The following is a 16,452-nucleotide window of genomic DNA, read 5'->3' on the forward strand; positions in this document are numbered from 1 at the left end:
TTGATAAAAAAAGTATAAAATAATAACCAATCAGCATTGAGCTAAGCTGAGTGAGCTCAACTGTGAATGGTCCTGGAGCTCAAAAAAAGGAAAGCTAGTTTGGATTTACACCAATCACATCACAACAAAAGCCAAACGTAATTTACAGAAAAAACGAATTGTTGCATCTCATTATGTTGTCCTCCGGTGGCTAGCTAGCAAAATTGCCCCTTTCCTAAATTAGCCATGAACTGAGATTGGGATCTGGATTTGAGGTTTTACTTAATAATCTGTACTGGCCAATGATTATAACAGAGATTCTGATCCAACTATAAATTCATACTGTGCCTCTGGCCTGAGAGGATAGAAGTTCAATATGTAGCTAGATGTAGTAGGCTGATGTTAACTAGCAGGCTTATCGTTGCCATGAAAGGAAGTTAGGCTAGCGAGCAAGCATTTTAGTCAGGACAACAACAAAAAAGCTAAAGACATGTAGCCTACTGTATGGCAGAGTCACTGACCGTTTCGGCGACATTAACGAGAAGAGGAGGGTGAGTCAACATGTTTTTTCTACTTGCACGGAAACATATACACACACACACACACACACACACACACACACACACACACACACACACACACACACACACACACACACACACACACACACACACACACACACACACACACACACACACACACATATACACACACACACACACACACACACACACACACACACACACACACACACACACACACACACACACACACACACACACACACACACACACACACACACACAGTAGTCTACCATGGAGAGACAGATCATATTTAGCTTAAGTTGATTGGACTAAATTGTTTTCGGTGTATTTTAATTGTCACTGTATTAGACTAAGCATATGTGATTTGATGATGTTGAAATGGTGCTGGAGTAGTGGCGGCAGCTCCTGTTTTCTTTGCGACTTGCGGTAACTCTCTGTGGTTCTAAATGAATATTGTTTAGTAGTCCGAAAATGTCGTAAACATTAACTTGATTGTCCATGTGTAACAGTATAACTTTATACCGTCCCCTCGCCCGATCTCGGGCGCGAACCAGTGACCCTCTGCACACATCAACAACTGACACCCACGAAGCATCGTTACCCATCGCTCCACAAAAGCCGCGGCCCTTGCAGAGCAAGGGGCAACACTACATCTAGGTTTCAGAGCAAGTGACGTAACTGATTGAAACGCTACTAGCGCGTACCCGCTAACTAGCTAGCCATTTCACATCCGTTACACTCACCCCCCTTTCAACCTCCTCCTTTTCCGCAGCAACCAGGGTCAACAGCATCAATGTAACAGTATAACTTTATACCGTCCCCTCGCCCCGACCTCGGGCGCGAACCAGTGACCCTCTGCACACATCAACAACTGACACCCACGAAGCATCGTTACCCATCGCTCCACAAAAGCCGCGGCCCTTGCAGAGCAAGGGGCAACACTACATCTAGGTTTAAGAGCAAGTGACGTAACTGATTGAAACGCTACTAGCGCGTACCCGCTAACTAGCTAGCCATTTCACATCCGTTACACATGCTGTAGGTCATGTAACTGTATGTTACATGCAATATGCTTTGTGGACAGATGTGGCTCTCTGGTTTTGTGATGAAACAAAGGTGTGGTTGAATTTATTCTGCCACTGTGTCTTCTTATTGTCTTGGCCTTTAGGCCTATATATCACGGTGTCAAGGCATATGAACTGACAGATTATAGAACAAACAACGCAATTAACACATCGTTTTTAATATAGCTTTTTCCCCCTGGTTTGGCTTCCCCAGTACTGTACCCACACGTCGGTACTGTCCAAACAGCAAGCGAAGGTCAAATCCTTGTCCTTGTCCTTCTCCTGGCAGTGTGGGGCCAGTAGGAGGACAAACCCAGTTACTCCATAAAACATATGATTAATGCACTGCCATCTCACCAACAGGGAGGGCACAGCACTCCACACTACAATGACACACACAGGCAGGAGAGAGCACACAGACGCACACACTCACACACACACACCTATCCTCTTTATACCCTGAGAGCCTGTTAATAGGTCCCAATCAGCAACAGAAGATGAGGCTCTGTCTGTAATGAAAAATTATGATAGCAAATCTGATAGCAAAAGTGTGTGTACGTGCGTGCGTGCGTGCGTGCGTGCGTGCGTGCGTGCGTGCGTGCGTGCGTGCGTGCGTGTGTGTGTGTGTGTGTGTGTGTGTGTGTGTGTGTGTGAAGGATGGGGCTGGGACTCATTACCCATGCCCTTCTCTGAGATATATATGACAAGTCAACAGGAGATAGCTGGGGATTATTGACATATTCCTCCATGCGTCTCCCTTCAGGCCCCCCCACTGATCCCACTGGGCCAGGCAGACAGACAGAGAGAGGGAGAGAGATAGCAGGAGTGTTAGTAGAGGTGTAATTAAACACCAAGACACAACTGGCAGTCAAAGACAGGCCATGATCAACCCCAGAACTGGCCATCACGTGACCAAATGGAAAATAACGTAAATAATCCAGTACAAGTGCTTTTTTCCCCATCTCTGAGTCATTTAGAATTCATGGAGGTCTTCCCTGACTTTTAATCATCCTATGTAAAGTCAAGGGCAGATACCATATACCAATGCACTGATGATGCCTCTAGGGGTGGGGTGGGAGGACAAAGGCATATGTACAAACAGTTCCTAGAAGAGCGCATCATATAGTATCTAGTTCCCAAATGAATAATGATAACGTTGTGTCTGTGTCATAACAAACCATAGAGACATTAGGTAGCCAGCTGTTTGGTGCCCCTCCCCCCGGCACGACCACACGCCTGCTTTCAATTTAATTCTGCCGCTAAATTATTGATAAATGACCTGCGATTACTTAATTCTGTTCAGCATTGTCCTGCTCTTATGAGAGTCACTGTGTAAACATGTTCCTTGCCAGTAGCAACAGAATGCAGAGTACAGTAGAGTACAGTAGAGTACAGTAGAGTACAGTAGAGTACACAGTGTGTTTTAAATGGTGAGAAGTGCAAATCAAAACAAAATGAAAATCAATCATTTTTCAGGTCCCCTATGAACAAAATGAAATACAGTGATGCTATGCACACTCACTTCACTGTTCAAATAGAAATTAACACATTTGTTTAGCATATCTTTAAAAAAGTACTACAAACATAGACCACGGGTGGCGCAGTGGTCTAGGGCACTGCATCGCAGTGCTAGCTGCGCCACCAGAGTCTCTGGGTTCGCGCCCAGGCTGGGCTGGGTTCGCGCCCAGGCTCTGTCGCAGCCGGCCGCAACCGGGAGATCCGTGGGGCGACGCACAATTGGCATAGCGTCGTCCGGGTTAGGGAGGGTTTGGCCGGTAGGGAGGGTTTGGCCGGTAGGGATATCCTTGTCTCAGTATGTAAAAATGTAATAAAAATGTATGCACTCTACTGTAAGTCGCTCTGGATAAGAGCGTCTGCTAAAATGTAAAATGTAAACATGAGCCACTTATTTGAAAAGGCAATACATCAAATTTGAATATAATATGATGCGACTTCACACTATAAGGCCACTGTTGACTACATTTACACACCATTCACTCCATTCTGTGATCTACAGTTGGTAATTAGCTTCATTTAACTCAACGGTTTTACGTTAGTATAAATAATGTCATTTTAGGAGCAACACAGCTCCTGAAGGGGGTGACACTGAGCGACTGTTGCTCTCTACTCCTTCGGCTGAAGTTTTAGCCAAAAGCACTATGTATTCTTCCACCATGAAAAACAATACCACTATGTTTCAAACCAAGCTTGGGAGGTATAAGGTCCGAAAAAATAGTGTCAGTTGAGTTGACTTGCTTACTTGTGTTTTTGCAAGTGGGCAAATTTGGACGGGTTTAAACGTTGTTCCAATGTTTGTCTGTGTCAGTAGCCTATAGGAGGGAGAGCAGCAGCATCTTACTGTGTCATCCATCTCCTGCAGATCAGAGGATTACACAGCCATAGGCTGAGCTTGCTGCCTCGCTGTCACTCCAATTTAGAGCCAGGCAGGAAGTTGTGTCACAAGTCTATCTCCACACGACTCCACCACCATAAATGCTGAGTATATTTATAGTATAGATGCTAAAAATATATAGACTAAGATCAAACTGATCCATCATCCTCCAACCCCATCTAGCTAATTAGAAAGTGGATAAATGGAATTGTTATGTAAAATGATTTGGAGAATATGTGTGCCTGTTTTATGTGTATTTTTTTATGTCACAGTGTTCAAAGCTCAAAGACACAGAATGTCTTGTTGTTTTCTTACGTATTCTTGGGAGTGACCTGCGTCTTGCTCTTTCAACGAATCAGAGAGACACGTAGTCGAAGGGGTGACTGGTCTGGCAGACTGCTCCACATGACCTACTTCCTGGCTAAACGAGAGATTAGCATCAAACTCTCCATCGCTGCTGGGCTGGGCTGGCCAGGCTACGGCCGGCCAGGGTGGTCTGTGCCCAGCCAGCCAGACAGACTAATGACTGTGTAAGAGAGACAACATGACACAAGCCAAACCTATCAGACAGATATTACACCAGTCACTTCACAGAAATCAACACCATAGTCCTTTCCAGTCCACTCTCACTGTGACATCATTCAGGCCCTTCGAGAAAGGATTATTAAGACAGCAACAGATGCTCTATACTATATACCCAAGAGACTTTGTCAAATGTTTTAGATAACTTTAAGATTAAAACACATCCGAAGTAAAGAGAAAAGGAAATATGTTACCAAACAAGAAGGAGAGGCCAGACATATGTCTCTGTGAAATAGCATAAAGACAGAAAAAGCCACCGATACAGGCCGGAGAGTTTTCTAAGCGAAGGAGAGAAACTGACACTCCGGATAAAGTGTAACAATACAGACAGTAGCCATGGAAATGTTCTAGGGAATATTCCTCTTATCACCTAAACTTGTAATGTTTGGCTGATGAAGCCAGGGTAACAGCTACATTTTAAAATCTACTCAACACATCTCTATTTGCATACATTGTCACAGAGATGTGGCAAAAACAGCTTCCCTGGGCTCTGATTTTGATTGCACACCAATTAACACGGTTCGCATGGTGACAGCCATGTAGGTCTCTAAATCAAAATGAATGTGTTAGATAAGGAACTTGTTGAAGTGATGAAATGTTGAGATGTGATGTCCAGCATAAGTATTGAGCATCGAGATACTAATTCCTATTTCCATTATTAAATGGAAACCTATAATGGAATTACATGTTACAGCTACAAGGGGGCTTACAAGGTACAGATACAGGGGCACAGCTATTAGAGTCCCAGCAGATTTAGAAGGCATAGCTGCAAGGGACTTAAAGGGGACTTTCAGGTTGCAGCAACAGGGGACCGTAACGGGGCACAGCTAGATGGAGAGGGAGAGGGCACAGCTAGAGAGAGAGGTAGAGGGCACAGCTAGATGGAGAGGTAGAGGGCACAGCTAGAGAGAGAGGTAGAGAGCACAACTAGAGAGAGAGAGAGAGAGCACAGCTAGAGAGAGAGGTAGAGGGCACAGCTAGAGAGAGAGGTAGAGGGCACAGCTAGATGGAGAGGTAGAGGGCACAGCTAGAGAGAGAGAGAGAGAGAGAGAGCACAGCTAGAGAGAGAGTGAGAGAGAGAGAGAGAGAGAGAGAGAGAGAGAGAGAGAGAGAGAGAGAGAGAGAGAGAGAGAGAGAGAGGGCACAGCTAGAGAGAGAGGTAGAGGGCACAGCTAGATGGAGAGGTAGAGGGCACAGCTAGATTGAGAGAGAGAGAGAGAGAGAGAGAGAGCACAGCTAGAGAGAGAGAGAGCACAGCTAGAGAGAGAGAGCGAGAGAACACAGATAGAGAGAGAAAGTTCCGGAGTTCCAAATTAAGCAGCAACAGCTGAAAAGATGAGCTCCTAAAAATATTGAATTTTACATGGTTTTTAGAGGAAAGTATATCGAAAAAAAGCAAAAGAAAACTGCAAGACTGATTAGGAGACCAAACAAGCAGCAAACAAAGAAGAAAGGCTTTCGAAAAAAGTAAAATTATACAATTTTCTTAGCTAGCTAAGTTGTTTACCTGTTGCTAGGCAGTTGCTAGGGACTCTCCTGAAAGAAGCTAGCTAGCTAACAAGGAGAGAGAGAGAGAGAGAGGTCATGATCAGATGATCAGATGAGCTCCTGCATTTTTCAGCATTTTCTTTAAAAAAGATAGATTTAGAGTTAGTTAAACTTGGATTTTTTTGTGGAACTGAGAGAGATACAGCTTCAACTGTATTCAACTGTAACTGACTTGATACAGCTTCAACTAGCACTGACGTGTCAAGTGAGAGGTGTCAAAGACCATTAGCCCAACAATGGCAGGAGAGTCGAATAGTCTACCCCAACCAAATGGAGAGGCCTTAGAAGCTCCCTCCTGCTGTTCAGAGGTAATTAAAATACAGTACCCTGTGAGTGTAAAGAATGATAAGGCAAGAAAAGAGCACAAAATGAAGCTCCTTATGGAAAATCAAGAGACACTTTTTGCTGACTATTACAAAAATGGGAACATCAGCAACCTTATCTTCCACACAAACCATCCCCTGGCATGGCACAGTGCTATATTAGCACACTACCCCTCTGTTAAGAGAGGGGGGGTTAACGAGGGGTGGAAACTCAGGATACTTGACAACGAGGACTCTGAGTCAGCTAACATAAATCTATATAAGTCTGGAACAGTATTGGTACAGGGCAACCCCAAACAGTTTCAGCTGGACTTTCACCTAATCAAAGAATTAGCCCAGCAGGAGAAGCTCTCCCTTGATAAAGATACCCCCACCCCAAGCGGGTCAGACCAGACCTCTTCATCATATAACCCCACAGACGAGCAACCCTCAGCAGACAGTCAACCTCCCAGTACAGAGCACTTCTCCCTCATTGAAATGAAGGATAAATTCACCCAGCTGGAGGTAAGGCAGGTGGAGCTGGAACAGCAGGTGATTACACTCCAGTCAGCACAGACCCAGACAACAGTCCAGCACAACAACCCCTTAACCAGACCAGGAGAGCTGGAGGTGGAGAGAGACATATCTGCACTCTGGACAGTGGTGAGACAACTTCAACAGGAGAAAGAGCAGAAGCAGGAGCAGAACAAAGCACTAGAGGAGAGGATCAGACTGCTGGAGGAGAGGGAGAGGGGGATGGAGGAGAGGATCAGACTGCTGGAGGAGAGGTTGAGGGGGATGGCATGTGACAGAGAACAACCCACTAGGGAGGTGGCCATCCCCACAGAGACGCCAGCAGAACAGCCCACCTCAGCACCGGACAAAAGTCTCGACACCACAGCAGAACAGTCCACACCAGACCCTGACCATAGAGTCAACATCACAGCAGAACAGACAAAAGAAAAAACCCAAGCCCAGCAGCTCTCACCCCCCCTGAGCACCCCCCCTGTCAGCCACCCTGATAGCCCTCCTGACAACCCCCCCACACCCACTGAGAACAAACACAAGACACAGATTGTTCTCCTTATGGACTCAAATGGGAAATATATAGAAGAAAAAAAACTTTTTCCCAAACACAGTGTGTCTAAACTCTGGTGTCCAAACACCCAGCGCGCCCTAGACCTTCTGTCTGAGGACAAACTAGGCTCACCTAGCCACATAATAATACACACAGGCACAAACGACCTGAGAGCAAAGCAGGAAAGGGTGGCCACAGCACTGAAGGGAGTGATTGAAAAAGCTTCTTCTACTTTCCCCAATGCACAAGTGGTTATCTCCACCCTGCTACCACGAAAAGACTTCCACCCTGCTACAATACAGCGGGTAAACGCAAGCATTTCCCGTGACTGTGCCTCAAAACCAAATGTTTTCCTGGCCCACCACTCCACCCTGGACTTGAACAGCCTCTATGACCAGGTCCACCTCTATAAGGCAGCAGTGCCCACCTTTGTCCGGACTCTAAAGGACATCGCTCTCAAACGCAGCCCCAACACTTCACACAGGAGCAACAGATCAATAGACACCCCACCCAGACCAGCGAGACACCCTCCAAGACCTGCAGGACCCCCCCGTGGACCTACACATAGAGGACCCACGCCAAGAGGACTTACATCCAGACCACAGCACCCCCAGACACATCCACACCCCCACCCCAACCAATCAACACCCCCCCACATCAACCATGCCCACACCCCATTTAGGCCCCCTCAGATCAGACCTATGCCACTCCTGCCCACCCCATGCACCCCACCCCCGCAAAGAGAGCATCAACATGGAAGTCACACATACGCCCAGGTAGTGAGCGGGCAAACAGGCCCAACCCCCACTCTTACACTCGCCCAAGCCAACGGCATGTACCAGATGCTCAGCAGGCTCTGCTCACACTTACTGGCCTGAGGCCAAACCACACGGCCAACAACATTGGACACTTTATGGAACAAAAAGCCTTCACTATATCATCCTGGAATATCCAAGGCCTGAGGTCATCTGCCTTTGGCCTAAAGAGCAGGAACACGGACTTCACCAAAGAAATCGGTAATGCAGACATTGTCATCCTGCAAGAAACATGGTATAGCGGAGACGGACCCACTGGTTGCCCTCTAGGTTACAGAGAGCTGGTAGTCCCATCCACCAAACTACCAGGTGTGAAACAGGGAAGGGACTCAGGGGGAATGCTAATTTGGTATAGAGCAGACCTAACTCACTCCATTAAATTAATCAAAACAGGAACATTTTACATTTGGCTAAAAATTCAAAAGGAAATTATCTTAACAGAGAAAAATGTCCTCCTGTGTGCTACCTATATCCCCCCACTAGAATCCCCATACTTTAATAAAGACAGCTTCTCCATCCTGGAGGGGGAAATCAATCATTTCCAGGCCCAGGGACATGTATTAGTCTGTGGCGACCTAAATGCCAGAACTGGACAAGAACCTGACACCCTCAGCACACAGGGGGACAAACACCTGCCTGCAGGTGACAGCATTCCCTCCCCCATATGCCCCCCTAGGCACAACTATGACAACATAACCAACAAAAACGGGTCACAACTCCTGCAGCTCTGTCGCACGCTGGGTATGTACATAGTCAATGGTAGGCTTCGAGGGGACTCCTATGGTAGGTTCACCTATAGCTCATCTCTTGGCAGTAGCACTGTAGACTACTTTATCACTGACCTCAACCCAGAGTCTCTCAGAGCGTTCACAGTCAGCCCACTGACACCCCTATCAGACCACAGCAAAATCACAGTCTACTTGAACAGAGCAATACTCAATCATGAGGCATCAAAGCCAAAGGAACTGAGTAACATTAAGAAATGCTATAGATGGAAGGAATGCAGTTTGGAAACCTACCAAAAAACAATTAGGCAACAGCAAATTCAATCCCTTTTAGACAACTTCCTGGGTAAAATGTTCCACTGCAATAGTGAAGGTGTAAACTTGGCAGTAGAAAATCTTAACAGTATATTTGACCTCTCAGCTTCCCTATCAAATCTAAAAATCTCAAATAGAAAACCGAAGAAAATGAACAACAATGACAAATGGTTTGATAAAGAATGCAAAAATCTAAGAAATAAATTGAGGAACCTGTCCAACCAAAAACATAGAGACCCGGAAAACCTGAGTCTACGCCTTCACTATGGCGAATCACTAAAACAATACAGAAATACACTACGGAAAAAGAAGGAACAGCACGTCAGAAATCAGCTCAATGTAATTGAAGACTCCATAGACTCTAACCAATTCTGGGAAAATTGGAAAACACTAAACAAACAACAACACGAAGAATTATCTATCCAAAATGGAGATGTATGGGTAAACCACTTCTCCAATCTTTTTGGCTCTATAACAAAGAATAAAGAGCAAAAACATATACATGATCAAATACAAATCCTAGAATCAACTATTAAAGACTACCAGAACCCACTGGATTCTCCAATTACCTTGAATGAATTACAGGACAAAATAAAAACCCTCAAACCCAAAAAGGCCTGTGGTGTTGATGGTATCCTTAATGAAATGATCAAATATACAGACAACAAATTCCAATTGGCTATACTAAAACTCTTTAACATCGTCCTTAGCTCTGGCATCTTCCCCAATATTTGGAACCAAGGACTGATCACCCCAATCCACAAAAGTGGAGACAAATTTGACCCCAATAACTACCGTGGAATATGCGTCAACAGTAACCTTGGGAAAATACTCTGCATTATCATTAACAGCAGACTCGTACATTTCCTCAATGAAAACAATGTACTGAGCAAATGTCAAATTGGCTTTTTACCAAATTACCGTACAACAGACCATGTATTCACCCTACACACCCTAATTGACAACCAAACAAACCAAAACAAAGGCAAAGTCTTCTCATGCTTTGTTGATTTCAAAAAAGCCTTCGACTCAATTTGGCATGAGGGTCTGCTATACAAATTGATGGAAAGTGGTGTTGGGGGTAAAACATACGACATTATAAAATCCATGTACACAAACAACAAGTGTGCGGTTAAAATTGGCAAAAAACACACACATTTCTTCACACAGGGTCGTGGGGTGAGACAGGGATGCAGCTTAAGCCCCACCCTCTTCAACATATATATCAACGAATTGGCGCGGGCACTAGAACAGTCTGCAGCACCCGGTCTCACCCTACTAGAATCCGAAGTCAAATGTCTACTGTTTGCTGATGATCTGGTGCTTCTGTCACCAACCAAGGAGGGCCTACAGCAGCACCTAGATCTTCTGCACAGATTCTGTCAGACCTGGGCCCTGACAGTAAATCTCAGTAAGACCAAAATAATGGTGTTCCAAAAAAGGTCCAGTCACCAGGACCACAAATTCCATCTAGACACCGTTGCCCTAGAGCACACAAAAAACTATACATACCTCGGCCTAAACATCAGCACCACAGGTAACTTCCACAAAGCTGTGAACGATCTGAGAGACAAGGCAAGAAGGGCCTTCTATGCCATCAAAAGGAACATAAATTTCAACATACCAATTAGGATCTGGCTAAAAATACTTGAATCAGTCATAGAGCCCATTGCCCTTTATGGTTGTGAGGTCTGGGGTCCGCTCACCAACCAAGATTTCACAAAATGGGACAAACACCAAATTGAGACTCTGCATGCAGAATTCTGCAAAAATATCCTCCGTGTACAACGTAGAACACCAAATAATGCATGCAGAGCAGAATTAGGCCGATACCCACTAATTATCAAAATCCAGAAAAGAGCCGTTAAATTCTACAACCACCTAAAAGGAAGCGATTCCCAAACCTTCCATAACAAAGCCATCACCTACAGAGAGATGAACCTGGAGAAGAGTCCCCTAAGCAAGCTGGTCCTAGGGCTCTGTTCACAAACACAAACACACCCCACAGAGCCCCAGGACAACAGCACAATTAGACCCAACCAAATCATGAGAAAACAAAAAGATAATTACTTGACACATTGGAAAGAATTAACAAAAAAACAGAGCAAACTAGAATGCTATTTGGCCCTAAACAGAGAGTACACAGTGGCAGAATACCTGACCACTGTGACTGACCCAAACTTAAGGAAAGCTTTGACTATGTACAGACTCAGTGAGCATAGCCTTGCTATTGAGAAAGGCCGCCGTAGGCAGACATGGCTCTCAAGAGAAGACAGGCTATGTGCACACTGCCCACAAAATGAGGTGGAAACTGAGCTGCACTTCCTAACCTCCTGCCCAATGTATGACCATATTAGAGAGACATATTTCCCTCAGATTACACAGATCCACAAGGAATTCGAAAACAAATCCAATTTTGATAAACTCCCATATCTACTGGGTGAAATTCCACAGTGTGCCATCACAGCAGCAAGATTTGTGACCTGTTGCCACAAGAAAAGGGCAACCAGTGAAGAACAAACACCACTGTAAATACAACCCATATTTATGTTTATTTATTTTAACTTGTGTGCTTTAACCATTTGTACATTGTTACAACACTGCATATATATAATATGACATTTGTAATGTCTTTATTGTTTTGAAACTTCTGTATGTGTAATGTTTACTGTTCATTTTTATTGTTTATTTGACTTTTGTATATTACCTACCTCACTTGCTTTGGCAATGTTAACACATGTTTCCCATGCCAATAAAGCCCCTTGAATTGAATTGAATTGAGAGAGAGAGAGAGAGAGAGAGAGAGAGAGAGAGAGAGAGAGAGAGAGAGAGAGAGAGAGAGAGAGAGAGAGAGAGAGAGAGAGAGAGAGAGAACACAGCTAGAGAGAGAGGTAGAGAGCACAGCAACATGGGACTTACATGGCACTGCTCGGAGGTAGAGGTTCTCCCGGATGACCTGCTGAAGCTGGCTGTCCATGGATCCTGGAGTAAAACACTTACTCAGATACAACCTGAGGTCCTTACACAATACAGAGCCTGAGAGGGAGGGAGGGGAGAGAAAGGAGAGAGAAAAAGAAAGAGAGGGGAGAGAGAAGCGTAAGGAGACGAAGACATACAGAAAGAAATGGGTTATTTTATGGGGACAGCCGAAGTACCCTTTTGAACCCCTTTTTTTCTAAGAGTGTACATTTCCTTCTAAACACTTGATCAGCCATCCAGAGTACATAACATGGCATTTCCCAGCCTCTCATGCATAAAGTAATAACACAGAGGCAGTGCTATAAAACACAACAGTGTGGTGCTGTCACACAGCAGGCTGGGCTGATGGTCAGGCACTTATTCCACTCTCTGATCTATTCATTTCATCTCAAGTGCTTTATGGCCTCTGATGACAGGTCAGTTGGTGTTATGGATGGCCTGAATACGTCTTCCTGCTTGTCACACTGACGGACGACCCCCCTGCTCCTGCTGCTGCTGCTCCCCATCCCCTTTAATCTAGCCTGGCCCAGATATGAGTATGATATGATATTAAAACGTCACTGTAATAAAACGTTATTAGCACAGGCAGTCTCCTACACACACGCATGACCGGCCACATATGGTCAGTATGACGTGCAGCTTTCTGGGAGTAATAATGAGAGGCTTTTGCTGGCATTGTGTAACAGCTGTCCAGCATTGTGCTTTATTATGAATATAAAAAAATACATCAGACTAATGATGTGGCATAGACTGTAAGTAAAATGAACTGGAGTGCTTGCTTTCAAATTGCCATGTTGTTTTCACAGAAACAACAGAATGCCCTAGACAAAAACACATATGATGAACATCCATGACCAATGCATCACCACAACACAATATGCCACATATCAATTAAGCAAAGTGTTTCCCTACACTGTGCTTCTGCTCTCAAGGTTGTCCTGTCTGGGTTGGCGCCCCCCCCTTGGGTTGTGCCGTGGCGGAGATATTTGTCGGCTATACTCGGCCTTGTCTCAGGATGGTCTGTTGGTGGTTAAAGATATCCCTCTAGTGGTGTGAGGGCTGTGCTTTGGCAAAGTGGGTGGGGTTATATCCTTCCTGTTTGGCCCTGTCCGGGGGTATCATCGGATGGGGCCACAGTGTCTCCCGACCCTTCCTGTCTCAGCCTCAAGTTTTTATGCTGCAGTAGTTTATGTGTCGGGGGGCTAGGGTCAGTTTGTTATATCTGGAGTACTTCTCCTGTCTTATCCGGTGTCCTGTGTGAATTTAAGTGTGCTCTCTCTAATTCTCTCTTTCTTTCTCTCTCTCGGAGGACCTGAGCCCTAGGACCATGCCTCAGGACTACCTGGCATGATGACTCCTTGCTGTCCCCAGTCCACCTGGCCGTGCTGCTGCTCCAGTTTCAACTGTTCTGCCTGCGGCTATGGAACCCTGACCTGTTCACCGGATGTGCTACCTGTCCCAGACCTGCTGTTTTCAACTCTCTAGAGACAGCAGGAGCGGTAGAGATACTCTTAATGATCGGCTATGAAAAGCCAACTGACATTTACTCCTGAGGTGCTGACTTGCTACACCCTCGACAACTACTGTGATTATTATTATTTGACCATGCTGGTCATTTATGAACATTTGAACATCTTGGCCATGTTCTGTTATAATCTCCACCCGGCACAGCCAGAAGAGGACTGGCCACCCCTCATAGCCTGGTTCCTCTCTAGGTTTCTTCCTAGGTTTTGGCCTTTCTAGGGAGTTTTTCCTAGCCACCGTGCTTCTACACCTGCATTGCTTGCTGTTTGGGGTTTTAGGCTGGGTTTCTGTACAGCACTTTGAAATATCAGCTGATGTAAGAAGGGCCATATGAATACATTTGATTTGATTTGATTGGATAATTATAGTGTCTGTCTGTCAAAAACATTAACAGTGTTGGTACCTTTAATCCTCTTGTGTCACAATGGAGGGATCATTTACCACACTTATTTACTCTCACATCATATCATTAGTGTTATAAAGCCTGACAACACAATGGAGTCCCTGATTGCGTGAACTGTGGAGGAGAAGGTGGAGGAGGAATAGAGGGAAGGGATGGGGAGGAGGAGTAGGAGGAGGGAGAGGAGGAGGGGAAGGGGGAGGAGGATGAGGGAGGGGAAGGGGGAGGAGGAGTAGGCCTACATAGAGTACAGGCAGTACAGCAGCACCATACAGCTCAGCCCATCCATCTCTGTCCACAGTACATGCAGTCGGAATACCCAGGGAGAGAGGTTTACCTGGCCACCTGGCTCACAGAATGATTATGGATGTACCAGTGGCAGAAGGACCAGGAGTACTGCTGGCGATTCAGACGTCAATCTACCCCAGCAAGGCCATGGGGAGCCTCGGTCAGGTGATATAGCGGTGACATATTGCTCTGTTCAGACCTAACAAAGACATCCCCCCCTATACATATCAAGGCTCTTCCAGGGTGACAGACAACTGTATCGTCACATGCACACAGCCCTCTCTGGACTCTATCACGTGTCATCGGGAATTATAACACTTCCCTCCCAGGTTCCCAACCTCAGACCCAATGTTTTGGGATCTCCGGGCAAATTGAAAGGAACTTCAACACCAGAATGTTAAGTGTGTCAAGTTAGTTTTTTCAGTAACAGTGATTATTCAGCAATGTTTGAACAACCACTTGGGTAGAGTGTTATTCTATGAGTTGCCTGAGGAACGCAGTGTGACCAATCCCATAGTGTTGTCATGTGAAGGAGGAGTTGAGGTTGACAATGCTGTTATGCATGTACTGTATAAGATGTTTGAATATGCAACAGACATGAAAAAACAATTCCCCCTCAGACAAAGTCTATAACTCAATTTGGTTAAATCGGTTTAAGAGATAGAGGAAGCAGCAGCATTCACAATGTGTCCCCAGACCAAGGAGTAAGTTACCACACTGAGCCTTACAGCACCTGGTGAGACGGTCTTGATGCGGATGGGATGGAGGCAGGAGTGGAGGACCCCCCGGACATCTCCTAGTGTCATCCCTAACACAGGGGTTCCTCCAATCTCAAGGATTACGTCGCCCACTGTGAGCCCGCCCCCAGGGGCTGCTGTGACGAATGGGAACTCTCCATAGTCGGCTCCACCGCCCACTGCCACGCCCAGATCCCCCGAGGAACCAACCAGGGGGATGAAGCTATCCTGGACCTTGGAGTGCCAGTGCAGCTTCCTCACGGCTGCCTTAGACATGGCAAATGAGCTGTGGAGGGGAGAGGGGGAAGGGGGGGGGGGGCAGGATGAGAGAGAGATCTAAAAATTTCAAGCAGACAACTTAAGAAAATTAACAACAGTGAAAAATGGTTTGATGAAGAATGCAAAAACCTAAGAAAGAAATTGAGAAACCTATCCACTGAGCCTACGCCTTCACTATTGTGAATCAGTAAAACAATACAGAAATACACTACGGAAAAAGAAGGAACAGCATGTCAGAAATCAGCTAAATGTAGTTGAAGAATCCATAGAATCTAACCACTTCTGAGAAAATTGGAAAACTCTAAACAAACAACAACACGAAGAGTTATCTATCCAAAACAGAGATGAATGGATAAACCACTTCTCCAGTCTTTTTGGCTCTATAACAAAGAACATATACATGATCAAATACAAATCTTAGAATCAACTATTAAAGACTACCAGAACCCACTGGATTCTCCAATTACATTGAATGTACTACAGGACAAAATACAAACCCTCCAACCCAAAAACCACTGTGGGGTTGATGGTATCCTAAATTAAATTATAAAATATACAGACCACAAATTCCAATTGGCTATACTTAAACTCTTTAACATCATCCTCAGCACTGGCCTCTTCCCCAATATTTGGAACCAAGGACTGATCACACCAATCCACGAAAGTGGAGACTAATTTCACCCCAATAACTACCGTTGGATATAGGTCAACAGCAACATTGGATAAATCCTCTGCATTATCATTAACAGCAGACTCGTACATTTCCTCAGCGAAAACAATGTACTGAGCAAATGTCAAATTGGCTTTTTAGCAAATTACCGTACGACAGACCAGGTTTTCATCCTGCACATCCTAATTGACAAACTAACCAAAACAAAGGCAAAGTCTTCTCATGCTTTG

General features: G+C 45.2%; 1 protein-coding gene across 1 annotated transcript in view; it reads right to left on the reverse strand.

The window, feature by feature from the left end:
• LOC139556862 (membrane-associated guanylate kinase, WW and PDZ domain-containing protein 3-like) overlaps nt 1–15,551 on the reverse strand; it is a 39,675-nt gene extending 24,124 nt beyond the window's left edge. The window contains exons 1-2 of the mRNA XM_071370966.1: nt 15,270–15,551; nt 12,265–12,381 (exon numbers count right to left, since the gene is read on the reverse strand). Of these exons, the coding sequence (XP_071227067.1) occupies nt 12,265–12,381; nt 15,270–15,549 (397 nt within the window). The 5' untranslated portion in view covers nt 15,550–15,551. The remainder of the gene's footprint in view (nt 1–12,264; nt 12,382–15,269) is intronic.
• Between the last annotated feature and the right edge of the window lie 901 nt (nt 15,552–16,452).

Source organism: Salvelinus alpinus, chromosome 28, assembly GCF_045679555.1.
Source record: "Salvelinus alpinus chromosome 28, SLU_Salpinus.1, whole genome shotgun sequence".
NCBI lineage: Eukaryota > Metazoa > Chordata > Actinopteri > Salmoniformes > Salmonidae > Salvelinus > Salvelinus alpinus.